Source organism: Sus scrofa, chromosome 6, assembly GCF_000003025.6.
Source record: "Sus scrofa isolate TJ Tabasco breed Duroc chromosome 6, Sscrofa11.1, whole genome shotgun sequence".
NCBI classification, from domain to species: Eukaryota; Metazoa; Chordata; class Mammalia; order Artiodactyla; family Suidae; genus Sus; species Sus scrofa.
The window spans coordinates 84092636-84120267 of NC_010448.4; the positions used below are offsets into that span (position 1 = coordinate 84092636).

The 27632-nt window shown below is 46.2% G+C and overlaps 1 protein-coding gene across 2 annotated transcripts in view; it reads left to right on the forward strand.

Annotated features, from left to right (window-relative positions):
• The window catches only part of ARID1A (AT-rich interaction domain 1A), a 74574-nt gene that overhangs the window by 42907 nt on the left and 4035 nt on the right, over nt 1-27632 (forward strand). Inside the window, exons 5-19 of one of the 2 annotated variants that reach the window (XM_021095630.1) lie at nt 13122-13362; nt 13626-13715; nt 14443-14610; nt 15301-15613; nt 17172-17317; nt 17405-17514; nt 18671-18880; nt 21852-22059; nt 23213-23345; nt 23514-23689; nt 24020-24170; nt 24252-24392; nt 24477-24573; nt 25035-25926; nt 26290-26420. In XM_021095630.1, the coding sequence (XP_020951289.1) occupies nt 13122-13362; nt 13626-13715; nt 14443-14610; nt 15301-15613; nt 17172-17317; nt 17405-17514; nt 18671-18880; nt 21852-22059; nt 23213-23345; nt 23514-23689; nt 24020-24170; nt 24252-24392; nt 24477-24573; nt 25035-25926; nt 26290-26420 (3207 nt within the window). The remainder of the gene's footprint in view (nt 1-13121; nt 13363-13625; nt 13716-14442; nt 14611-15300; nt 15614-17171; nt 17318-17404; nt 17515-18670; nt 18881-21851; nt 22060-23212; nt 23346-23513; nt 23690-24019; nt 24171-24251; nt 24393-24476; nt 24574-25034; nt 25927-26289; nt 26421-27632) is intronic. The other variant, XM_021095631.1, reaches the window with a different exon arrangement.

The following is a 27632-nucleotide window of genomic DNA, read 5'->3' on the forward strand; positions in this document are numbered from 1 at the left end:
GCGTTGCCGTGAGCTGTGGTGTAGGTTGCAGACGCAGCTCGGATCCCGCGTTGCTGTGGCTCTGGCATAGGCCGGTGGCTACAGCTCCGATTGGACCCCTAGCCTGGGAACCTCCATATGCCGCGGGAGCGGCCCAAGAAATAGCAACAACAACAACAAAGACAAAAGACAAAAAATAAATAAAATAAAAAAAATTTAATAGAGAAGGATTTAACATTGGAAATTAGGAGGATTGAAGGAACATGCTCTAGACTTGTCCTCCAGGTATTGGGATCTAGACCTAGATTTGACCCACCAGAGACACTCCAACTTTTAAGCCACTCTAAATCTGCTCTCCAGGGATTGGTAAACTGGATTCAAGAAGCCACAGCTGCTGCTACCGCAGCCAGCACCCAGTTAACTGAAGGAAAAAACCAAAATGTTCCTGCAGAAACAAGTCAGAGACAGAAGTATGGTCTCTGCCATACTTTGATCTAATATTGAGTGTGATTCTAATTAGCAGAGCCCAAATTGTATCCAAAACCCATCTGCAAGGGATTCTGGGAAATGTAGGTTAAGCTTAAGCTTTTTAACTTCTGTAGTTGGGAAGAGTAGGATGGAGTCAGCATGAGCTTCTCCACAGAATATTCACCACACTGACATAAACACTGCTATTCTCCCCACCAATCTTTCCTCACTTTGCATAGCTGAAGAACCCAAGCCCCAGAAAAAGTGAAGGACTTGCCCAAGGTCATTCAGTAAAGGAGAACATTGGGTTCCCTGACTTCTAGCCCATTACTTTTATTATTAGGGCCAACTCCTATAAAAGATGAGCAAAAAGCTCCTTTAAGAGAAGGGGGAATGCCATATTCAGAAAACAGACTTTTTTTCCCATATTTTCTTCTATTTGAAGAAAGGGAAGGGGGGGAGGTATGGAGAGATGGGTTGAGACTTACAGCAAAGGTAGTGATACAGTAGCTTCTGGATTTAGATCTGTTCCCCAGGAAGATGTTAGGAAGCATTTACTCTAGAAGGATAAAACCTCAAAAGCTAGAATTTCCTGAAATTCCTGAGTCAACATATAAATGAACTCAGTTGCCTTGGTGACAGTAGCTTTCCTCCATCTACCTCCCCTTCTCCTTCTCTCCTGTTGTTGCTTTTATAACCTTTTGCAAGGCTGTCTGGGAGACTACCTTAGTGAAGTACATGTCCAGCTTCTTCCATTGTCCTTCTCCAAGACCAACCAAAAGCCAGATATGTGATTGCCAAGCTGTTTCTTGTCTTTCTGGTGGTGGGAGTAGGGGAGGCATTGGGTCTTGGGCATTTTGAGCAAGACATAAACCAAGTCCTCCTAGAAATTCTTTTCTCTCTCTCTCTCTCTTTTTTTTTTTTTTTTTTTTTGGTCTTTTTAGGGCCGCACTTACGGCATATGGAAGCTCCCAGGCTAGGGGTCAAATCAGAAGCTGTAACTGCCAACCTACGCCACAGCCACAGCAATGTGGGATCTGAGCCTCACCTGTGACATATAGCACAGCTCATGGTGATGCCGGATCCTTAACTCCCTGAGTGAGGCCAGGGATTGAACCCAAGTCCTAATGGACGGATATTAGTTGGGTTCGTTTCCGCTGAGCCACAATGGGTACTCCTTGTGGGGGGGGGGGGCATGCCCATGGCATGCAGAAGTTTCTGGGCTAGGGATCAAACCTGTGCCACAGCAGTGACCTGAGCTGCTGCGGAGACAATGCTGGATCCTTAGCCCACTGAGTCACCAGGGGACTCTTAGAAATTCTGGTCTTTACAGAAACCATTAGGGACCCCCTGCACCAGAGTGAGAATCTTAGTCCCAACTTGGTCCAGCGAGGAGGCCTCCTAGGTAAGGAGCTATGTTAACATACCTGATAAATCAAGCATAGAATTAGCTTTTTTGTCTTTCTCATATTTCTAAGGTATTTTCTACCTGAAAGCTCTGATAAAGCTAATATGTGCTCTAGTGCTGTCTCTTTGGGAGCCAGTACTTGATCACTTGCTCCTTCTACTTCTATGGCCTAAACCTATTCCATCCTCCCTGCCTGGTGTCAGCATGGAATTGGCTGGTATTGTGACATAATCTGTGACTGCCATGAGGCCACACCTCTGAGCTGTTAGCTTGCTTCTCATTTGACCTTTCCCAAGGGAGCTAAGAAGCCATGCCTTGTTGAAGGTGGGAACTAGGGACTGAAGGCTCAAATTGAGAATAGATCTGTCCCTTGAGGCCAGCTTTGATGTGGGAAGAATACTGAATATTGTTTACTGAAATGAATGAAGGTAATTTCCTGACATTTGGAGGAAGGTAAGAGAGAAAGCAAGTTTCAGGTACATTCAGAGGATCTCTGTTCAGAGGAACTGTTATCAAGAATATTCGTGTCCCCACCCCCACCCCCACCCCCGTCTTCTACTTTTAGAACTTGACTGTGTCTCTCCCTGTGTACAGAGTTGGTTTTTTTAGTTTTAAGGCCTTTGGAACTGATGGCTGTTTTTTTCTGGTTTAACATTCTTGCCATCTCCCACTCTCAGATTCGTTTGTCTCACCTTCTCTCCCCAAATCTTTGAACTTTATCTAGACCCATAGGACATGGTAGGGAAGACCACTAGCAAATGTAAATTTATGGCTTTATTTATTTATTTATGTCTTTTTAGGGTCATACCCTTGGCATATGGAAGTTCCTAGGCGAGGGGTCGAATCAGAGCTGTAGCCGCCAGTCTGTGCCACAGCCACACCAGATCCGAGCCACGTCTGCCACCTACACCACAGCTCACGGCAGCTCATGGCAAAGCCGGATCCTTAACCCCCAAGTGAGGTCAGGGATCAAACCTGCATCCTCATGGATACTAGTCAGATTCATTTCCAGTGAGCCATGACGGGATTTCCAAATTTATGGCTTTAAATAATCAAACCAAGGAGGCCATCCTGCACCCTACACCTTGGTCTACACTGTGTTCAGCATAGTGCCAACTTGACCTTCCCCACTTGTGCGCATTACATCCTCCTTGCTTTGGGATTGCTATAATTATGAGGAGCAGCCAGATGAGGTGGAAGCCTAAGATAGTACCTGCTCCCCCTTATACTCCTCAGACCTAGAATTCTGTCTTCTCTGTGTTCCTTTCTTTCTCTTACCCTTTTCCTGCTCTCCTGGCTCAAGTTCTGGGAGCCAGCTGATGATCATGATGCAACAGTCTGTGTGGTTGGCCTTCCTAACAGGGAATGCAAGACTTGGAGAAAGTAGGGAGTTCCTAACTTCTCTGCCTTCTCTAGCTTTACGGTGCTCATTTCCTGCTGGGATTAGAACAGCCCTATTCCATAAATATGCACTGTTCTTGACTGCTCTAACTCAGTCCCGGCTCTGACCCAGTTTCATCTTTTTCAGATTTGAGTCTCTTAGCTAGTGACCCTTAGGATACTGTACGTTTTTGGCCAAGAGGTGGTTTATAGATAAGACATTCTTTCTCGGCCCAAGTGAGAAGCCTTTATGGGGGCGGGGAGGAATGTTGTTGAAGGCTGGTCAGGTAGGTAACATGGATATTATACAGATCTGATCGGGTCTGTGACAAGCTGGAAATCAGGGTTTCAACCCATTAATGCCCTCTGAGAGTTCTAGGATATAAATTTTTTTCACAAAATGGGAACCTGGATTTTTATGTGGAAAACATCTGAATTATTAGAAAGGTCTCTATGAGAATGTTGGGCACTGGATTATTAGGTTCCCTAGGGCCTGTGGGTCTGCCTCTGCAGCTTCATGTGGATTTCCCAGGTAACTCTGGTTCCCTTGAGCTGGTGCTTAGAATTTTTCTGGGAGTGGGGACCAGCTTTAGGAAACACCATCTATCTGTTCCCAACCCTCATTATGGTTGGTGTTTTATTGGTTTGGGGAGGGGAAAGTGTAGGGGTGATGTTGAGCAGAAGCACTCAATGTGATTAAACCTCTAGCCAAGCAGATCTGTGGGAGCAGAATATCGACCCCTGGAAAATCAATGGCTGCTGCAGTGGCTGAGCTGCTGTTTGCAGGGGTGCCCACTGCAGGAATTCAGGCAACCCAGCAGTCTTTTCTTCTCCCCGCTTTTTACCTCAGCACTGCCCTCAGCCTCCACCTAGAGGATCAGATCTACCTTAAGAGATTTTGCCGAGGTGGATTAGAATAGTAGGTTCTCCAGTTTTTGTAATTAAGTTGAAATTTCTCCAGTGACACAGAGCCCTGCCTCTCAATAGCCTCCTTTCCAGAGGTTCCTTCCCTGCACTGAAGTTCTATGGAGAACTATCCTCCAAATGGCCAAGGCCCTTTCGGGGTTGTACTTTTTCAGGTTTTTGTTTTTGTTTTTGTTTTTGTTTCATTTTATGGCCACACACACAGCATATGGAAGTTCCTGGGTCAGGAATTGAATCCAAGCCACAGCTGTGGCAGCTGCGGACCCTATAACCCACCGAGTCTGGCAAGGGATCTAACCAGCACCTCCACAGCCACCCCCACCCAAGCCCTTCCAATCAGATGCTTAACCCACTGTGCCACAGCAGTAATTCCTTTTTTGGCTTTAAATAGGAGAGTCAATTCCTTTGATGCCAACAACTCAAGAGTCCCTTCCTCACTGTGAAGATCTAGAGTAGAGAGTTAGGGTGGGGCAATGACTGTTAAAAGAAAGTGAGAGACTAATAGAGACTGGGTCTAAAAAGGGTGCTTTTGAGTAGTATTTATCAAGCATTTTGTCTCTTGTGTGCCTGGCATTTTTCTGGTCACTAATAACATAGGAGAATATAGCCCCACAGGCTAGTGGGGGAAAGGGCAGATTCAGCATAGTGCCATGAGTCCTGTAACACTGGGTCTATAGGATGTAGCAGGGACTCTGGGCCCTGCCTATGGAGTGAGGGTGAGGGGTCAGGGAAGTTATTGGAGGCTTTACTCCCACAAAGCTGTTCTCACCTTTGAAGTTCCCAAGGCAGAAAACAGTTTTAGTCTATAGTTGCTGCACCTATAGTGCAATTTCTAGCAATTGGTCTTCCCACCCAGTCCTCTTTGATGGCTGGGAAATGGGCCATCCTGCTCTGTCATGGGGGAGTTCTCTTGCCCCATTGTTGAAGCATGCCTGTGGGCAGGGGGTTGAAGCATGCTTGGCTCCTGCCCCTGGAAAGAGGTTTCTCATATTGTAGTTTGGGAGTTGAGGCTCCTGAATGAGACCCAGTGGTCCTGCAGTTGTGAGGGTGGTTGCTGGGCAGGGTGAGGAGGAAAGTGGGATGGTATGAAGTGATCTGAGGTGAGGCCACCTAGAGGCCAGGAATGTTTTGACTTCTCTCTCTTGGCCACACCCTCCTTCTTGCCTGGTAATAGGATTAAGGCACAGGAATACCAGCAGAGGTCAGGTACCTACCCTCAAGGGACTTAACCTCCTGTCTCCCAAGATTCTAAGATTGTCTCCCAAGATCCTAGGTCACTCTCTCCTCCCCTTACCCCTCTGTATATTAAATACGCTTCTGAGGATCCACAGGTGAAGAAAAGTGCTATACTCTTCAGTTTAGAAAAAGTAGATTTACATTAAGATAGATTATAGGTGAAAGGGCTGACTTGAAATAACCACGAAAGAAAGTTTAGAAAGGAAGAGTGATTTATGAGGATGAGTTGCTAGGAAAGAGGGGAACACATAACATTGTAGACTTGTAGAGTTGAGTTAGTTTGTCTTGCTACAGAAAAACTAAGTGATACCTAGTGAGGTTCATTAGCCTCTTTGAGTCATACTGTAGCTAATTCCCAGCATGTCTGGGGACAGGTTGTAATTTCTGAGCTTTTTGCTTCTTTGTTGAAATGGGGGTGATACCTACCTCAGAAGATGACTGTGAGGATGAAATGTGAGACAGCCATATACCTTAGGGCTGAATACATGATAATCACATATTCATGTCAGTTCTGCTTCCCTTAAAGAGGGAGACACCAAAGGACATGCTTTATTCTTCTTTCCAGCATCCTTTGAATTTGGAGATTTGGTCTCCCAGAGCTTTATTTTATGAATTTGTGTGTGTGTGTTCTTGTTTTTTTTTTTTTTTTCTTCTTTTTAGGGCCACATTCACAGCATATAGAAGTTTCCAGGCTAGGGGTCAAATTGGAGCTGCAGCTGCTGGCCTACGCCATAGCAATGCCAGATATGAGCTGTGTCTGCAACCTACACTACAGCTCATGGCAACACTGGATCCTTAACCCACTGAGCGAGGCCAGGGATCAAACCCGCATCCTCATGGATACTAGTTGGATTCATTTCTGCTGTGCCACAGCAGGAACTAATTTTATGAATTCTTACGTGTTAAAATATATAGGGGATTTCCTTTTGGAGGTAGGCCCCTGAAAAACATTCTGGAGACAAGTAGACCTTTTCTCACTTTCTCTGCTGTGCATTCCCTACCAGGCGCCAGAAGGTACCAAGAAGAAATGATGCATTATTCCCAGAATAATAGCTTGTAGAAAAAGAGGAAGGAGTTTGGTGAGAGGATTTTGGAAACTTGGGGTGGGGGGTTAAATTCTCTAAACCTTTCCCACAGCAATTTCTACGGTTCCAAATAACGAGCAGAGTCCAGGCAGGAGATGGGCCTAAGCTGGAAGGCTAGTGCCAGTCTCTGCATCTTTTCTTCCCCCTCCTTACTGCCTGCTTAAACCCCAACTTGGAAGTAAGAGGCAGCCTTTTTATGTGTTTAGTCACTCTTGGCATTTCAGCAGCATCGGCTAGCCTGCTCTCTAGAGAGGGATAGCATTTAATCTGTTAGACAGTGAGCACTCATTGGAACAACGGTGTAGCAGTTCTGTCTAACTCTGGAATCCCCACTAGTCTGGGTGGGTCAGATCGCTCATCCTTCCATTTAGCAAAAACTGAGGAGAAAATGGAATTATTGTACTGAATATTTTTTAGAAGTATTCGATAGAGGTAGCTTCTTCCTCCCCTGACCCTTGACAAATATGTTTCTTAAAGAAAGCTTTATGAAAAAACAGGTCTCCCCAAAACTTATTAGCCTTAAGTAGTTCCTCAGTTAAGTTTGTCTTTCCTTAAAGTTTGTCAAAAACTGTTGCCTCCTTTCCTGTCATCTGCCTTTCTTCAAAGGTTAAGTTTCCCAGCCTCTTCTGTGTTCTTCTGGATTTCCTTCCATGGCCATGGATCTGTTAGATTAGGCAGGCGGGAAATACCTGACAAATTGCCAGTGCAGATTTGGTCACTTCAGGCTGTGCATTTGGACTTTTTGCATCCAAGGGTCATGATTTAAATGAGTGTGGCTAAATTCCAAGGTTCTCTCTCTCTCTCTCTCTCTCTCTCTCTCTCTCTCTCTCCCTCTCTCTCTCTCTCTCTCTCTGTCTCTCTGTCTCTCTGTCTCTCTGTCTCTCTGTCTCTCTCTCAATACAAGCGTGTGTGCAGGATCACCTGGGATAGGTGGTTTCCCTGCCCGTGGTCGGCACAACTTGGCAAAGGCACTTCACAACTGAAAGAATACAAGAACTCCAGCTGGGGGTGGGGGGGTAACATAGCTCCATTTCTCCAAGATTCGGCCAAATTTGTGAGAAAACCTTGATTCCAAGCATTGCTGTCGTTCTTTAGACTTGCTTATTGATGTTATTTAATCTGCTCAGCAAAATGAGCTGTTGGTATCCTTGTGAGTCTCTGTCAGGAGATTGTTTAACCTCCCTCTTCTAACCCTGATCTGGTATCTTCCTGCTTGAAAATGTACTTCATCAGACAGCCAGTTCATGTTAGAACTTGCAGCCCTTCCTGTGAGAGTGCTAGCAAAACCCCCAACACACACACACACACACACACACACACACACACACACACACATCCTCAATGAGGTATGGACTGTATGATTTTGGGCACGGTTTTGTTGTGGTGTGAAGAGAAGGTGTTAGCTGCTAAGTTCTGTTTGTCAGCAGAGCCTGACAAACTCATGCTGGCACTCGCTGGGGCTGGGCAACCAATCACAGCTGGAACGGTTATCGTCATGGAGTCCCTGTGGGCTTCCTCTATCAGGTCACATCCCAAAATAACACTGGGCAGTATTTCAAGTGAAGAAACGAAGGCTTTCGGGGCTGTAGCCAGCCTGGAGTGTGAGATTCTGTGTGAAATAGTTGGACCTGCTCCAGCGCTTTTGATCTGCATGGTAGATGAGCAATAAAATGCATGAAACACGTTGGAAACACGTGAGGAAATTCTCCCTGGCCCTGCTGCTTCCTTGGAACTAGCAGGGCACTGAGTGGGCTGAGCCTCACCTCCCGTCCCCAGCAGGATTATGCTTGGAGGAAAGCAAACCTGGGAAAAGAGATCTTTCCACTTACAGGGCATTGCTACAATGCTTTCAGCAGTCCTCCTAGAAGGCATCTGTTAGGTGGGCCCTTTTGAGAGAACTGAGAACCTGAGTGCTGAAATGCTAAAGGTGGCCCCACCAGGGAACAATAGGGGCTTGAATTGATTGAACTTTGTGTGATAAGTGTGTTATAGAAAGCCGAAGTTGTTAGGCATATTGAAGTCTGACTCAACAACCAGACATCCGGCTTTTCGTGGAACAAAAGACCTGAAAAACTGGCTTTTTGTAGGGTAGAAAGCAGAGGTGTGTCCTGTGCAGTAAGTGGATGTGGAATTCCGGTCAATATCTGTTCATGTAGATAAGGACTGGGGAGACTTCTTTTGGAGTCTTCTGCCTTTACCAGTCCTTCTCACTTCCTAATGAAAACATTTACTGTGATTAGCCACTGGGACTGATGGGTATGTCTTACATCTTGTGCTGCTGTGTATGTTGTCGTATGTCTCATTCCAGGGTATTGCTGCTGGTATTGGTTTTCCATGTGGCCCTGACCATATGGTGCCAGCAGAGTTTCATGCAAATGCCCCAGGGGTGTCACAGACTCAGATTTGTTCAGGCCTCTTGTCATATAAGTGAAAAAACTGAAGCCCAGCTTATTGCTAGCTTGCCTGAGGTCGCAACTGATAAGTACCAAGAGCTGGGCCTTGGTCTCCTAACTCAAGGGTATGATGCTTTTTCCTCAGTCCATATGATTGAGGAAATAATAGCATAATGGAAAGAGAATTAACATAGGCTTTGGGGTTCAGCAGATCTGGGTTCAAAGTTTAGTTTTTGCCACTTGCCATTTGCCAGATGGCTTAGATGTGTAACCCAGTCTCTCTGAATATCAGCTTTCTCCTTTTCAACATGTTAGTGGTAGAAGTCTCGACTTCCAAGAATTGTAGAAAATGAAGTAACTCCATAAAATGGCCAGCATATCACAGATGCTCAAGTGATAGTTATTGTCAGTATAAATGTAATGTTCCTATGCTAACTTTCTGGTTCTTTTTTAAAAAGTCAGCTTGCCCCATGCTGACCATCTGATGAAAATGACAATTTGAGAGACTGGCCTCACACCAACCAAATGAGGGAGAGAAGATTAATGCTGATTCTTTCCCCACTATTATTCTGAGGCCCAGGCATCCCAGCCCACGTGGGCTGCTGTTGACAGTGGTTCATCTAGCACTTTTTCTCCAAGGAACTCAGGGCATTTTTCCAAAACTGACAGCTCTCCTCAGAGTGACTCTGAAGGAAACCAGCTTGTTGCCACCACAGGTGCCTCTGGGGCCCTGAGAGCCCAGCCCCAGGGGTTGCCGGTGTTTTCTTCAGGTTCCTGGGATCCCTCAGCTGGACTAGGACATTCACTTACAGAACCTGGTTTTTTAGCAGAAGTATGGCTGGAAGAGCCTCTGCATCTGCAGGCCCCACCCTGACCTTATAGAAATGGTTAGTGGGTTGGTGGGTCCCCCCCACTTTTTTTCTTTTTTTGCTTTTTAGGGCTGTGCCCATGGCATATGGAAGTTCCCAGGCTGGGGGTCGAATCCGAGCTGCAGCTGCCGGCCTACACCACGGCCCCAGCAATGCCAGATCCAAGCCACATCTGCTACCTACACCACTGCTCATGGCAACACCAGATCCTAACTCACTGAGTAAGGCCAGGGATCAAACCCACGTCCTCATGGATACTAGTCAGGTTTGTTGCCGCTGAGCCATGATGAGAACTACCCCTCCCCCCCGCCTTTTTAAATTGATGTGTAATTGACATACAGCACTATATTGGCTTCAGATATACAACATAATGATTCAGTATTTGTATATATTGTAAAATGAGTGCTACCATGAGTCTGGTTAACATCCATCACCCACATAGTTACAAATTTTTTATAACTGGGAGTTTGTGCCTTTTGATTCCCTTCACCCTTTTCTCCCATCCCATCTCTGGCACTTACCAGTCTGTTCTGTGTGAGCTTGGTTTTTGTTTTGTTTTAGATTCACATATAAGTTGAGATCATATAGTACTTGTCTTTCTCTGCCTGACTTATTTCACTTAGCATAGTGCCCCAAGGTCCATCCATGTTGGAATGGCAATCCCAAATGGCAGGATTTCATCTTTTTATTTTTTATTTTTTGGCCGTGCCTGCAGCATGTAGAAATTCCTAGGTCAGGTATCGAACCCACGCCATAGCAGCAACTCTGGCTGCTATAGTAACAATGCTGCATCCTTAACCTGCTGTGCCACAGAAGGTTTTTTTGGGGGGGGGGGGTTGGTTTTGTTTTTTGGGTTTTGGTTTTTTGGGTTTTTTTTTTTTTTTTTTTTTTTTTTTGGTAGTTGTGCTTTTTGAGGAACCTGCATACTATTTCCATAGTATCTGTATCAATTTATATTCCCACCAGCAGTGCATGAGGGTTTCCTTTTTTCCCTGTCCTTTCTTGTCTTTTTGTTAATAGCCATCCTAACAGATGTGAAGCTCACTGGTTTTGAATTGCATTCCCCTGGTGATTAGTGATGTTGAACATTCTCCTTTTTTTTTTTTTTTTTTTTCCCCCCTGCTCAGTTCCTCAGAAGGTCTTCAAGAATATACACCAAAAGGAATAGGGATTCCTCTATTGAAGGCAGCAGAAAGAAAGCAAAGGGGGACTTTGATTTTACCTATACTATCTGAACTGTTTTTACCTGGAGAATATTCATGTTTTACTTGTTTAATTAAAGACAAAAATGTTTAGAACAATTTTTCAAGACCACTTGAAGAGTTTTTGTCTTATGGATGGACCTTTGTTTCCTGTTCTGTTCCAAAATATGCTGATTTCTTTTTCCTCTAAGCAGGTAGCTTTTATTGGCAGAAACTGGTGGTTTGATAAGGAATTGAGACTATGGGAACGAATACTGAGGGAAGCTACTGGTTCCTAAAACAGCATTAGACTGAGGTTTCTGTTGCAGGCCAGGGCTTTACAAGTTGCTTTCAAGACCTTTTCTGGCCTGTACAGTTGACTCCTCTTGTCATCTTGCTGCTTCTTTGAGTTTTCGCTCCTCAGTTCAGAAGCCAGGTGTCCCTGGTACAGCTTAGCCCTCAACGTAAAGAAGGAATCCTCCTCTCTTGGGATGAAAGCTCCAGGTACTTTCGTCCTTTGAGAAGAAAGGGGCCCTTTGGTATTACCTAGAGGTGGGCTTCTTGAGTTCTCTTCCAAGCTGGGACCAATTCTTACTGCATTTTTAAAGCATGCTATAGTGTACTGGGTCTGCTTCTTATAGACAAGCTAGCATCTTCAGACTTCTCAGCTAACGGTGAGAGCTGGACACACACAGATGCACACCTAACTACCTGCCTTGCCTTCAAGGCTAGCTTTGTTCCCATAGAACTCAGCAGAAATGCTTCCAGCTTAGAGAAGTAACCAGCTGGTTTGCAAAAGGTCCAACCCAACCTGGATACTTAGGGGAGAGCCTAAGAGGTGCTATCTGATCTCCAGTGTTATTGTCCTACTCCAGGGTCGGAATCACCTCAGACTGATCTTTGCAAGATGAGCTTGTTGTGGGTATAGGAATAGACTCAAATCAGGCCATTTCGAATTTCCTTCATCTTCAGATATGTCTCTTTAAGAAGACTCTTTTTTGTAGGGGGTGGGCTGTGGCATGTGGAAGTTCCCGGGGCCACAGTTGAACCTTGCCACAGCAGCAACATGGACTGCTGCAGTGACACCGCCGGATACTTAACCCTCTACATCACAAGGGTACTCTGAGAACTCTTTTCTTAACCGTTTGAGTATTAGGATTTTCCCAGACCTGAGCCCCTACCCAAAGCTTTCATCTTTTCTTCAGGGTATAGTTAGTTTTCTGCCTAAAGTTATTAATGTGGTATTGTGAGCAAGTAGTATTGCTGGAGAATGAACTTGAAGCCAGGGGGTGGGATTAAGGGGGCATTTCCTGGGGTGGATATTTTTCATATTGAGCTCCTGATTGCTCATCTTGGGGGTTACTGACCTAGAGTGAACTCTTTACCGATTAATTCAAGACAAGCACAACCCCTAAATAAATACCAAGTTCTCATTGAAAAAGTCAAAACTAGAGAAAAAACTAGGTTTGTTCAGTTGGTAAACATTTGTTCATCCCTGTTGTTGGCCAGGTGTTAGGAATATAGTCCCAGATCTTCTTGGCAGTTAAGGAATTGTCTGTATAGTATATCCCTTTCTTACCTCCTACCCCTTATGTTTTAAAGTATGGTAACTTGGAGTGAGTTCTTGGTAAATATAGGTTATAATAATCTAACGGAGAGAGGATCTGTGAGCGCTGCCCAAACTTGTTAACATTTTCTCGTAGATCCTGGTGCCATCCTGGCAATGTTTTAAGTTTTCCCATTGGAAAAGAACTAAAGTCTCACTGAAAGAGCTGCTCTCTTATGACTATAGAAGTTGGTGCTAGGAAAGAAAATGAAAGTACTAGATCTGCTTCTGGTAGATAGACTAAGGGTCAACAAACCATAGCTTATGGGCTAGTTACTTGTTTTTGTAAATTAAGTTTTATTAGAACACAGTCACATCCATTTGTTTATGTATTGTCCGTGACTGCTTTTGCACTGTGATGGCAGAGTTGAGTAGTTGTGGCAAAGACAGTATTGCCTGCAGAGTTGAAAATATTTTCTCTCTGGCCCTTAATAGAGAGTTTATCATATGTAAGCTATAGTATCATGACTACATAATATGTGCGGTGCATTTACTTTTAAAAAAAGAAAATGTTTATCATGTAGTAAGATTGTTGAAAGAAGAGTCTTTTTGCCTAATACTGCTAATCCACGTCCTTGTATGTATGTTCCAGGATCTGTCTGGTTCAATAGACGATCTCCCCATGGGGACAGAAGGAGCTCTGAGCCCTGGAGTGAGCACATCAGGGATTTCCAGCAGCCAAGGGGAGCAGAGTAATCCAGCTCAGTCTCCTTTCTCTCCTCATACTTCCCCTCACCTGCCTGGCATCCGAGGCCCCTCCCCATCCCCTGTTGGCTCTCCTGCCAGTGTTGCTCAGTCTCGCTCAGGACCACTCTCGCCTGCTGCAGTGCCAGGTACTCTCAAGTGCTGGGCTTTGGGGAGAGGGAAAGAGGACTGGCCCCCAGCAATATATGGGAGTCCCAGCCTTCCACTGGCAGAGTTTCTCTTCAGCATTTGAAGAAAGACAATGGGAGCCCTTTGGCTGGATCCTTCTGTATATGTGATACTAGGAGGTTCTTGGCCTTCCCAGGAGCCATTTCCAGTTCTGAGTTGACCTTCTAGCTAGAATTTCCAGGCATAGCCATGATTGGCTTACTTCTTTCTCTGTCTGGAGCAGGCAACCAGATGCCACCTCGGCCACCCAGTGGCCAGTCGGACAGCATCATGCATCCTTCTATGAACCAATCAAGCATTGCCCAAGATCGAGGTGAGAGCCTGGGCTTCAAGGGAAGGGCAGAGGGCAAAGGCAGCTTTTGATTGATTTTCTCTGCAACAGCTTTTGGAAAGATATATGACCATGAAGCTTCAGACAATCCTAGCAACAGCTTGTGAAGTTTGGATGGGCTTGGCCATGTTGGTGGCTCCAAAATTATGCTTACCCACTGTTATTCTTTGTTGTTCATATGTTTTGATGGATTCCCCCCTTCATTGTGCCTAATTTGGTCAGGAAATACTGAATACTCAGCACCAAGTCTTTACACTTTAAGTCCTACACCTTTTTTCTTTTTTCTTTTTTCTTTTCTTTTTTTTTTTTTTTTTTTTTTTTTTTTTTTTTTGTCATTGCTATTTTTGTTTTTTCAAAATCTCCAGGGTATGCCCTGGTTAATGGCTATTGTTGCTTTAGGGGGTGCCTAAAAGGGCACATAATTATATAGCAAAAAAATAAAGGCTTCGTGCAGGTATTTGCTAAAGAAAATGTAGATGGAGTTCCGTTGTGGTGCAGTGGGTTAAGGATCTAGCATTGTGACTGTATTGGCCCAGGTCACTGCTGTGGTGCAGTTTCAATCCCTGGTCCAGGAACTTCCATATGCTGTTGGGGCAACCAAAAAAAAAAAAAAAAAAAAAAAAAAGTACATGATAAAGTCCTAGGATAAGGGAGAGCATTTGTTCCTGTTGTACCAAGGTAATAACTATATGGAACTACCCACAAATAGGTTACATGCAGAGGAACCCACAGATGCCACAGTACAGTTCCCCCCAGCCTGGCTCAGCCTTATCTCCACGTCAGCCTTCCGGAGGACAGATGCACACAGGCATGGGCTCCTACCAGCAGAACTCCATGGGGAGCTATGGTCCCCAGGGGAGTCAGTATGGCCCACAGGGTGAGTATACTACCCAGGTAGGAGTACATGGAGGTGAGATGATATGGTGGGTTATAAGAGTAGGACTCTCCTTTGCCTTAAATCCACCAAGTTCAGGCCCTAAAGTAGGGCAGGACTGCCGTCATGGAAGAGTCCTTGAATATCCCTGAGCCTCTATTTCATCTGTAAAATGGGGATAAGGTATTTAGCCAAAGACTGAGCACAGACAATCAATGATAATTATTTATTTATTTATTTTTATTTTTAGTAAATTATTTATTTACTTTTAGTAAATTAGTCCTAATAGAATAGATTTTTGCTCAGAATCAGCCCTAGATGGATCTAAAGCTGAATGTCTTACACAGAGCTTGGTAGATGAAGATGTAGAAAGGAAAGGATTCTGGGAGTTGAAGGACCTATATACATATAGCAGCATGGTCGGCCTTGCCTGCCAGCCAGCCTTGCTCTGTGCTATGCTGCCTTGAAGATGAGGGGGGACAACTGAGGCCTTCCTTTGACTGCTCCTGACCTCCCCTTTACTTTTTTTTTAAAGAGACCCTGAAGTGGTTTTGTTTTTTATTAAGTAGACTTAAGGTTGGTCTCTTTCCAGACCAAATATTGAATGATTCCCATTGTTTATTATCTTTGGAGTTTTAGAGTTGAGTGATAAATTGAGTTGCTAATTTGCATCTTCTCTCCTTCCCCTTCCAGGAGGCTATCCCAGGCAGCCAAATTATAATGCCTTGCCCAATGCTAACTACCCCAGTGCAGGCATGGCTGGAAGTATGAACCCTATGGGTGCTGGAGGTCAGATGCACGGGCAGCCTGGCATCCCACCTTATGGCACACTCCCTCCAGGGAGGATGAGTCATGCTTCCATGGGCAACAGGCCTTATGGCCCTAACATGGCCAATATGCCACCTCAGGTTGGGTCAGGGATGTGTCCCCCACCAGGGGGCATGAACCGGAAAACTCAAGAAACTGCTGTCGCCATGCATGTTGCTGCCAACTCTATCCAGAACAGGTAAGGCTTGGGAAGTGAAGAGGGTATCAGTGCAGGGAGACAAACTGTAGGCATTCAGGTCATTGAGATACTTCTGGACCTAAACCATGTCATCTTGGTAAATAATGTGTTTTATTAAGAGCTCTTTAGAAAACTAGGTTTCCTTACAGTGAAAAATAGAACAAAAATGCTGATTTGTAAGCATCTTAGATTGATCTCAAATTTCACATGACCAGATATCATATATAAAGAACCTTATAAAGCACATGTTATTTTGATTAGTAAAGTGAGTCTTCAGAGTTTCTTCATTTCTTCTGGCAATCTAGATTCTTGGTTTCTAAAAGGATTTTTAATGATACACATGATTTGGGTCTGTGGTGTGAGAAATACAGGATGGTGAGGTTGTGGTTTGCCATTTCTTCCACTGTTCTTTGTGGTCCTGTGTATTTGACTCTGGTGCAAAAGTGCAGAAGGCTCATGTGATTTGGTTTAATGACTTCAAGATTCATCTCTTCTTCCTAGGCCACTGACTTCAGTGACTATGATTCTGCTGTTTTGAAGGCTCTGTGTACCCCATTGTTCTTAAAGTGACTCTTAACTGAGATGTTGATAAACCAAGATAGAATAGAGTGACTTTAAGGAGGTGGATTTGGTGTAGTACTTCTGAGCGAAGGAGGCACAAAGTGTGCAATAGGCCCATCAAGAAAGAATACAAAGCCCATCTAGGTGTTGTGCTCTTAGGGGTCCTATTTTGTTGGGGTGACCTGACAGTGTGATAAAATTGAGCAATTGATCTAGGCCTTTTACCATAGAGAGAGCCCATACATGGAAACATAGCTTGACTTTGGAGATGCCTTCAAGAGAGGCAGTGCTTAAGAGACACAGTAGGGCTTCATTCTTCAAGAAGTGTATCCTGGAGTTCCCGTCGTGGCGCAGTGGTTAACGAATCCGACTAGGAACCATGAGGTTGCGGGTTCGGTCCCTGCCCTTGCTCAGTGGGTTAACGATCCTGCGTTGCCGTGAGCTGTGGTGTGGGTTGCAGACGTGGCTCGGATCCCGCGTTGCTGTGGCTCTGGCGTAGGCCGGTGGCTGCAGCTCCGATTCAACCCCTAGCCTGGGAACCTCCATATGCCGCGGGAGCAGCCCAAGAAATAGCAACAACAACAACAACAACAAAAACACAAAAAAAAATTAAAAAAAAAAAAAAAAAGAAGTGTATCCTTTAGATCCGGCGTTGCTATAGGCTCTGGTGTAAGCCAGCAGCTCCAGCTCTGATTCGACCCCTAGCCTGAGACCCTCCATATGCCGCAAGTGTGGTATGGTCCTAAAAAAGACAAAAAAAGAAGTGTATCCTTTAAAATTGAGCTTTGATTTCCTTTTGGGAACTTGAACCCATTTAGAACATTTTGTGTATGGAGGTAAAAGATAAGAATATCTGTGAGACCCATAAACTTTTTCCTAGTAAGCCTAACTAGATGATCTTGGTTTACATAACCCGACTTAGCTTAAGTCCAGATCTGAAAGTTCAGTGTCTCAAATTCTTGTCTCTCTCTCTCATGCTTTGCATCTTCTTTCTCAGGCCGCCAGGCTATCCCAATATGAATCAAGGGGGCATAATGGGAACTGGACCTCCCTATGGACAAGGAATTAATAGTATGGCTGGCATGATCAACCCTCAGGGACCCCCATATCCCATGGGTGGAACCATGGCCAACAATTCAGCAGGTAATTCCTAGTCATTGCTCATCCCTGGGATTTTTTCCAGAAGTGTCCGATGTCACAAACCTATTGGACTTTTTTTCTCTTTTATAGGGATGGCAGCTAGCCCAGAGATGATGGGTCTTGGGGATGTCAAGTTAACGCCAGCCACCAAAATGAACAACAAGGCAGATGGGACACCCAAGACAGAATCCAAATCCAAGGTAATGATTTATATCTTGACTTCTCAACTTTCCGTCCCATGCTTTCAGCGATAGTAAGGAAAAAGAAAAGAGAGTGACTAGCGGGCCTTTTATGACAAAGACTAGAAAATTTTGGAAAGGGCTGCTTTTGTCTCTTCTTACCATGAGTTTTCCCAGGATAATAGTGCCTTGACTTAGATTCGACTCAGCCTAAGGGAGCCCTAATGTAAATAGCATAATGTTTTTAACAGTTGTCTGATACGGAGGAAATGCCAGGCCTACAGTGTAAAAATTCTCTGTACTGCTCTCTCTGAAACTGTGACCCCTATCCTCACACCGTGATAGATGGTGTATGCCATGCTAGTTGCTCTTCTCTTCCTGGACCTCACTCAGAACAGCAGGAATGGTTGGTGCCCTATGTTCTATAAAGCGGGGAGAAGAGACAGATGGGATTTGGGTCCTTAGCCTCTCTGAGTTGGTCCTGAACATGCTGTCTTTTGGACTATCTGGCATTCTGGGGACCTGCTCAGTATTTGAGTAATTTGAAACATTTCAGCCCTTTGTCGTACCTCATTTTCCCTATCTTATAAAGTAGGGGAAATAAAAATCACAGCTGCTCCTCTTGTGGACCTTCATCTCTGGCTTCTAGACCCTTTTAGGTTATCATCCTATCTTAGATAGGATAATAGCCAAAGTCATTCAAGCAGGTGGGAGACCTTTCCTTTCTTGAGAGGAGGAAGTTTCTTTTCATTGTAGTCCATTGTTTCAAGGTTGTGTTTTGAGTTTCCTGAGTTTTCTGAAACAGTCTGTAAAAATATATGCAGGCTCCTGGGTAGTGGTGTGGGAGTAGTAGTGAAACTGATGTCAGGTGGACAGTGGTGTGACCATTCAGTCCTGCTATACTTAAAAGCCATGATCTTAGGCATGGCCTCCTTGTGCCTACACCCTGTCTTTTAAGAGAAGGATAATTAGTAATACCAGATGTGTAGTCAGTGTTAGCTTCCTTCCTTTACAGGAAGGTCTAGCTCCCTTTTGGTTTTTGCAAAGGCAGGGCAGGTGTTAGTGACCTCCCCAGAATAAGAAGCTTTACCACTGCCATAATCAAGGGGCTTCTAAGACTCTTAGCATAGACTTTGAATCTGACCAGTTCCTATAAATCTTGACCTGCCCCTTCCAGAAATCCAGTTCTTCTACTACAACCAATGAGAAGATCACCAAGTTGTATGAGCTGGGTGGTGAGCCTGAGAGGAAGATGTGGGTGGACCGTTATCTGGCCTTCACGGAGGAGAAGGCCATGGGCATGACAAATCTGCCTGCTGTGGGTAGGAAACCTCTGGACCTGTATCGCCTCTATGTGTCCGTGAAAGAGATTGGTGGATTGACTCAGGTGAGTTCCTAGCACCTGGCTTTCCCTGTGGTTTCAACAAGCCTCTCTCTAGGTACTCAGTGGCTTCACTGGTGCCATGTGTCCCACAGGCACATCACCTGTTCCTGCTTTCTGAGACCTCTGGATAGTATGAAGTATCAGCAATAAGTTACTATGTATCCAGAGTCCCCCTGGGGTCCAAAAATAGGACAAGTCTGTGGGCATTCTGATTCCCTGGCAGGCAGTTTGGTATAGTAGACATGGGAAAGGTTCCGAGATGGGTCTGGTTTTGTATTCTTTCTTAGGATCAAGGTGTATAACCACTCTGAGCACTCATTTTTCTTACTTGTAATATAAGGACTTTGCTAGACTTTCAAAAGCTTGAAATAATCAAACAAAGCTTTCAGCAAGATTTTTGCCACATAAATTGGTCTGCAAGATGGTACGAGGGTAGCCAAAGTAGTTGCTGATCCTTTCATTTTAAAAAGTTTTCCAATGGAGACAGAGTTCCAGGAGCTACTTCATAGAAACAGTCTATGAAGGAAGAAGTAAGTGGGAAATCATGTTTTGTCTGTATGGGAGACGTAAGTGAATGGATTAATCTCTGCTGAAAACTTCAAACTGAGCACCACCCTGTTTCCCTTGCCCTAATATCTTACATCTTTGTTTTACACCCAGCCCAGGAGGCAAACAGATGAGGCACCTCTGGCAGACAGCGCACTGTGCCTTGCAAACTTTCCTCCAATGATATGTTCTGTAGTCATCATACCAAGAGCCTGCTATTGGATCTGAGTTTGTGGCTGAGCTCAGGGGGAGGCGTGGTAGGGAGGGGAGTATTCCAAACCTAAATCAGAAGAGGAAAACAGCTGTCACCAGCAGAAAAGAAAATGATTGGAATGAAGCCAACCAAGAGTCAGTTGTGAATTCCTTCTCCCTCAGGCTTTATTCCCCTCTCCAACAAAGGAAAATAAAACAAGACACGTGTATACCGCCACATAACTGGTGTGGGAAGCAAAGCCATAGCAGGTTTCTGAGGTGACCCTGGGCTCATTCCCACCATTCTCCCTGGTGTTGAGTTCCCACTCTCAGGCCTCTCCTACCTGTAAGGACAGGGGGCATTGGGTTAGGTTTGGCATACTTTTGATTTCTTAGGCTTCTGGAGCCACTGGACCTCAGATGAAGTATGAGGGAATCCTAAAGGCTGGGTCTGTCTTCTAGTTTGCAAAAGGTTTCCAGACTTTTGGCTGCTATGATGTGCTTGAAAAGTTGAGAGGAGAAAGAATGTTTTGTTTTGTTTCTGCTTTTCGGGGCCGTACCTGCAGCATATGGAGGTTCCCAGGCTAGGGGTCTAATCAGAGCTGTAGCCACCAGCCTGTGCCACACCCACAGCAATGCCAGATCCGAGCTGTGTCTGCAACCTACACCACAGCTCATGGCAACACTGGATCCTTATTAACCCATGGAGCAAGGTCAGGGATCAAACCTGCGTCCTCATGGATACTAGTCAGGTTCGTTAACCACGGAGGCATGATGGGAACTCCGAAAGAATGTTATTATAAGTGAGTTTTTGAAGGATCCAAGAAGGCAAAAGATGAGTCCTGAGCTATTCCTGAAGGATAAGGATTAGTAGGGCTTAGGTAGAGTGATGGGCCATTCCAGCTGACTGGCCCAGGTGGCATGAAGACGGGAAGGAGTCTGGAAAATACCATACCCTACCAATGCCACCTCTAACCTGCAAGACTCAGCTCAGATGTTACCTGCTCTAGGAAGCATTCCCGGTCATCTCCCCTCCATCTAGGTTGTTCCTCCCCTTGCTACCTTATCACTCTTCTTTCTGGTGTCACAGGTACTAGATCAGCAGATATCAAAACATACTGAACTCCTTGTGGATTGAAACTGGAAAGCCAGTGTTCCCAAACCTTTGAGAGACAGGCTAACCACATGGTGGATGAATAAACATAAGGATACATGAAGAAGGAGACCTGCCTGGCTAAAGCAGAAAGACTAATTGTAGGGACTGGGGACTGGTCTTGATCAGTGTGTTCTGAAGCTGAGGAAAGGAGGCAGAACCATAGGCTGGCCACTGGGAAGGTCCAAAAAAAAAAAGTCATAGGGCCTGAAGCATCTCCTGGACAATCAAGACAGTGACTGGTAAGGGAAAGGAGCTTGTAGTTATATATTACTGAGATATAGGGAGCAGTGACGCAAGAATGTCAAATTTGCAAGGAGCCCCACATTGAGGAAAAAAATCATGTATGAAGACCCCTAGTTTGACAAAGTAAATCAAGCAGAGTGGTCATTGATACTGCCATACGACTCCATTTTATAAAATGTTAATTTTTATCAGTGCATTTAGAATATGATTTGGGGCGTTCCATTGTGGCTCAGTGGGTTAAGAACCCAGCATATTATCCATGAGGATGCGGGTTTGATTCCTGGTCTCACCCAGTGGGTTAAAGGATCCTGTGTTGCCACGAGCTGTGGTGTAGGTCACAGATGTGGCTCAGGTTCATTGTGGCTGTGGCTATAGGCTTAGGCCAGCAGCTGCAGCTCTGATTCAACCCCTAGCTCGGAAACTTCTATATGCCACAGGTGTGAACTTTAAAGAAAGAAAATTTTACAAAAAAAGAAAGAAAAAACAAATAATTTGGATCTGATGGTGGTTTGCACATCATTTTTCAACAGTACACTTGAGTAAAGCAAAGCCCACACTTTCTGAATTCTGTTCTAACGGTCATGTGAAGTTTGTCCTGTTTTGAATAAGCACTCTCTGACAGTTGCAGTGATCTATGGATAGAGCTTGCTGAGGGTAGAGGGAAGCTATGGGTTTAGTGTTTGTTGTGGACTATCCACTAAGCGAGGTTAACTTTTGTGATTAACTGAGAACTGTGGTTTCACAAGGTGAATACCTGATAGCTTGGTGGGGTGTGGAGTTTATGGGCAAGAAGACCAGATGGAAGGTGTACCCTAACTCTCCTGGTTGGTTGTACAGGTCAACAAGAACAAAAAATGGCGGGAACTTGCAACCAACCTCAATGTCGGCACCTCAAGCAGTGCTGCCAGCTCCTTGAAAAAGCAGTACATCCAGTGTCTCTATGCCTTTGAGTGCAAGATAGAACGGGGAGAAGACCCTCCCCCAGACATCTTTGCAGCTGCTGATTCCAAGAAGTCCCAGCCCAAGATCCAACCTCCCTCTCCTGGTAAGGATTGGATGAGTAGCCCCACAAAGGCTCACCTTTCAAGGGTCCAGGCTTCTTATTCACCTGTGCCTGCCACCAGGGATGTGTGTTCTGCCCTGCCTACCAGAGTTCAGCATGTTGGCAAAGCAAAGACCAGGCAATGGCGACTCCCTTGGGAGGTAGTCTGCAGCAGCCTTTACGTTTTAATTTTCATTGTGCACCTGGCATCATGCCAAATGTTTGTAAACTAGTGAGTGGGAGGGACACTAGAGGAGTTGGAAATCTAACAAATAGCAGTGAAGCAGGGCCATCTGGGAGCTTTGGCCCACTGATGTCAGCGCCTTATAATGCAGCTCAGACTAGAGTCCTGAATTCCCCAGGGGGCTGAGATGGTAATGAATGGAAAAGGGAGGGGGTGGGGAGGGACTATGAATGGAACTCTCTGCTAGGAATGCCTCTGCCCACCCTCCTTTCTGAGAGAAGGATGGGGCCTGGACAGGCATGGGGAGGGAAGAAGGCCAGGCCTCCTGGAAGGTGGGTGTAAACACATGTGCCCTGGTATTGACCTCTGAGGGTGTAATGAGTGCCTGAGATGACTCATCAGCTGGGGAGCCTAAGCAATGGGATATTTGCTGCTGGGAATGGTAACTAATGGAAACATTAATTACTGGTAGTTCTGTGTTCATCAGCTTAAAGGAACGTTGGAACCTGAGGGGTGACACTGTGCTAGATGCTCGAGAATAGGAGTTCCTAGGCTCTGAAAGTGTTCTCTCTGCGGGTTTGGGGGCAAAATGGACACCCCCACCACCACTACCACCACTCAGCATTCCAGGGCCTCTGACTGGGAGTTTGTCTACCAGCATTACAGGGTTTAATAGCTTAGATAGGGTCCTTGGGAAAGTAAAGAGTAGTCAGGGAAGCTGACAGAGACTCAAGGAGTCACCAGCATGTGGATGGCGTCGCCACACCACTCCTGCTCTCCAAATGTGAATTGTGGCAAGCAGCAGTAAAGCCCCAGATTCTCTTCTTTATTACTGGCCTTGAGATTCCCTGCTGAGAAGGGTGACAGACAGCTCTAGCCTCATAACAATCTTTTTCATAGAGATTCTGGGACATTTGTGTGTTTCTGTGAGGGTTAAACGCTTTCCTGCTTACCCTGCATCTCTGTCCACAGCGGGATCAGGGTCAATGCAGGGGCCACAGACACCTCAGTCAACCAGCAGTTCCATGGCAGAAGGAGGAGACCTGAAGCCACCAACTCCAGCATCCACACCACACAGCCAGATCCCCCCATTGCCAGGCATGAGGTGAGGCCAGGAGCAGGGGCAGGTGCTTTGGGGAATCCTGGGCCCGAAGTGCATGAGCTCCTGTGCAGCTCAGGGGGTCCCTGGTCTCCCGACCAGTGAACCCATGTGCCTCGCGTTATTGGAGTAATAGCTTCGTTTGGGGTCTAATGAGCTTTCCTCACTCTTGAGCAGGAGCAATTCAGTCGGGATCCAGGATGCCTTTCCTGATGGAAGTGACCCCACATTCCAGAAGCGGAATTCCATGACTCCAAACCCTGGGTACCAGCCCAGTATGAATACCTCTGACATGATGGGGCGCATGTCCTACGAGCCAAATAAGGATCCTTATGGCAGCATGAGGAAAGGTGACCAACTGCAGTTGGCCTTGTGTCCTTCAGGACAGGGCCAGGGGATGGGGGGATATCTTGAGAGTGGTTCAAGGTTCCTATTGAACCATCCTCTGAGATGAGGCACTTCTGGACCTAACCCCCTCCTTCATCCTCCTTTTTTATTTCCTGCTCTTCACCGTGTCACCCCTTTACATGCCTCTTTAGATCTCTGTTTCAATCCTGTCAGAAAAATAGTTGGAACAAACCTGAGCTCTGAGAGGTCCTTGGCCTTTGGGGCAAGCAAAGTATAGGTTGTTAGGCCTGCTGAACAACCACTTTGCTCACTGTCTTCCCTTTTGCTCTCAGCTCCAGGGAGTGATCCCTTCATGTCCTCAGGGCAGGGCCCCAACGGCGGGATGGGGGACCCCTACAGTCGAGCTGCCGGCCCTGGGCTGGGAAATGTGGCGATGGGACCTCGGCAGCACTATCCCTATGGAGGTCCTTATGACAGAGTGAGGTAAGCATGGCCCCCACTCCAGTCCCACCCCAGACCCCACGGCTAGCACGGACTCAACCTGCTTCTCTGCTTTTTCTTTAGGACGGAGCCTGGAATAGGACCCGAGGGAAACATGGGCACTGGAGCCCCACAGCCGAATCTCATGCCTTCCACCCCAGACTCGGGGATGTATTCTCCTAGCCGTTACCCCCCACAGCAGCAGCAACAGCAGCAGCAGCAACGGTGAGTGAAGCTTGGTCTTGGTGCTGCTGTGGCTAAGGCTTTTCGCCATCCCACCCTGATCCTCTGTTTCTCTCCTTCCTGCAGACATGATTCCTATGGCAATCAGTTCTCCACTCAAGGCACCCCTTCCGGCAGCCCCTTCCCCAGCCAGCAGACCACAATGTATCAGCAGCAGCAGCAGGTGAGAAAGGTAGTGGGTGGGATGACACTGGTTCCTCTGAGAGCCAGTTAGAAAACCTTGGTCAAAAACTTGAGATGGTTTGGTGTTCTTCTTCCCAAATAGCCATTTTTGTCTAAAGAGCCAAGCCCTCAATCTTCTCCCTGTTTGGAGTCTAATCCAGTCTCTAGTTCTCTGCAAGTGTTAGAAACAGGCCTTATTTTGATTTTTAAACTTTGCTACGTTTTTCTACGTAGAGCAAGGGAGAGACAGAGGGAACAAAGAATGGTTCTTACTTTCAGAAACAATTTCAAAAGATAACGTGTAAAGGTGATTCTTTTGTTCCCATGGAATCTGTGTCCCCTCCTCTCTCAGAGGGGCAGAAGTAAGCCCAGTACGTGTCTGATGTAGCCATCTTGTCAGCTGTAGGTCTCCTATCCCCGGGTTCAGAGTATTAATTTCCCCTCTGCTTGTCCCTATCTTAGAATTACAAGCGGCCAATGGATGGCACATACGGCCCTCCTGCCAAGCGGCATGAAGGGGAGATGTACAGCGTGCCATACAGCACGGGTCAGGGGCAGCCCCAGCAGCAGCAGTTGCCCCCAGCCCAGCCCCAGCCTGCCAGCCAGCAACAAGCTGCTCAGCCTTCCCCTCAGCAAGATGTGTACAACCAGTATGGCAACGCCTATCCTGCCACTGCCACTGCTGCTACTGAGCGCCGACCAGCAGGCGGCCCCCAGAACCAGTTTCCATTCCAGTTTGGCCGAGACCGTGTCTCAGCACCCCCTGGCTCCAATGCCCAGCAAAACATGCCACCGCAGATGATGGGCGGCCCCATACAGGCATCGGCTGAGGTTGCTCAACAAGGCACCATGTGGCAGGGGCGTAATGACATGACCTATAATTACGCCAACAGGCAGAGCACGGGCTCTGCCCCCCAAGGCCCTGCCTATCATGGCGTGAACCGAACAGATGAAATGCTGCACACGGATCAGAGGGCCAACCATGAAGGCCCATGGCCTTCCCATGGCACACGCCAGCCCCCATATGGTCCTTCTGCCCCGGTGCCCCCCATGACGAGGCCCCCGCCATCTAATTACCAGCCCCCACCAAGCATGCAGAATCACATTCCTCAGGTATCCAGCCCCGCTCCCCTGCCCCGGCCAATGGAGAACCGAACCTCTCCTAGCAAGTCTCCCTTCCTGCACTCTGGGATGAAGATGCAGAAGGCAGGTCCTCCAGTACCTGCCTCGCACATAGCACCTGCCCCTGTGCAGCCCCCTATGATTCGGCGGGATATCACCTTCCCACCTGGCTCTGTTGAAGCCACACAGCCTGTGTTGAAGCAGAGGAGGCGGCTTACAATGAAAGACATCGGTAAGGAGACCTCCTTGATTGGGTTGCTGAATCTGCCCCTTTGCATCTTGTTCATTGTTCTCTCTCCATCCCGATGTTCTGGATGAGTTAAAAGCAGGTCCAGTGTTGACTAAAAGAGAGTCCAAGAACTTTGGGTAAGGAAGAAATCATCTGATATCAGGCTTTACTAAAGGAATCGCCACACAGTGATGTCCTAAGAGAGCTTAGAAGCCCTGAGGGGCAGATGTGTGTCATCTCCCAGATGGGAACTGCCTCTCACCATGTGTTCTCTTCAGAGTAGCCTGACTGATGAGCCAGCTCTGGGGTGGGAGGGCCCCTGCCAACCTGGGCTTGGTGGATGGACGACGTGGAGGTTTATTTCAGGAACCCCGGAGGCATGGCGGGTGATGATGTCCCTCAAGTCTGGGCTGCTGGCAGAGAGCACATGGGCATTAGACACCATTAACATCCTGCTGTACGATGACAACAGCATCATGACTTTCAACCTCAGTCAGGTGAGTACAGGTGCCTGGGGAAGATTGGGAAGGCCTAGGATCTTCTTGACAAAGACAGTGCTAAGCGACCAGGGAATTAAGCCATCCCTGGTCAACATGATCTCCTCCCACTTGTTCTCTGATACCTTTCGAGCCAGTACTTTGCCAGCAGCCATGGGCCCCCAGTACTGAGAACAGCGATAATTACTGTTCAGTCAGGATTGACCTCAAAGGAAATTTGGGAGGAACGTTTTGATATTGATAAGAAATGTAGGTTCTGTTGATGTCAATGAGGACACAATGTTTTTCTAGGCTACTAAGAAGAACCTATGGTCTATATCAGTGAGCAGAGCAGTTTCTTTATTTTCCCTTTTTTTTTTTTTTGTCTTTTTGCCTTTTCTAGGGTTGCTCCTGCGGCATATGGAGGTTCCCAGGCTAGGGGTCTAATCGGAGCTGTAGCTGCTGGCCTAAGCCAGAGCCACAGCAACATGGGATCTGAGCCACGTCTGCAACCTACACCACAGCTCATGGCAACGCTGGATCCTCAACCCACTAAGCAAGGCCAGGGATCGAACCCACAACCTCATGGTTCCTAGTTGGATGATTTGTTAACCCCTGTGCCACAACGGGAACTCCTTCCCTTTCTTCATCCACCCTAAGTACATGAGGTCTTTGTTGATCTCCTTTTTCTAAGATGCAGAATAGGAAGTGTAAAGAAGGGCGGGAGCTGGGAGGGTGGTGAGCAGGTGATGTTCTTGCAGAGGTTATTGTTCCAGGTCTTCCCTCCATTGGATACTCACCTTGAGTTTCCCAGCTGGGAAGAGTTTCTGCTACACCATCCTACCCTTTATTGATTTGTCAGTTGATTGATTTGATCATCCTAGGTACCTTCCAACTGTCTATCAAGGAGTTGACTAGGAGGCATTGTTATTAATAGTTAACCATTACTGTGCCCTCGCTTTGTGCTAGGTTCTTCATATTTTCTTTTGTGTCATCCTTACACAACAGCCTTCTGAGGCAGATTTGGCCACTTAGAGATGAGTAAATAGGCTCAGAGTTTTATCTTTGCCCAGGTTCACCCAGCTGTTAGCAGAGTCTTTCTGAATCCAAAGCTTGCCTCCCATGAGAAAGAAAAGGAACAGATATTGATTAATTTCCATAAGCCAGGCACTTGACATACTCCATTTAGAACTTAGAACAACCCTATAAAGTTTAGGGATTTCTATCATTTTT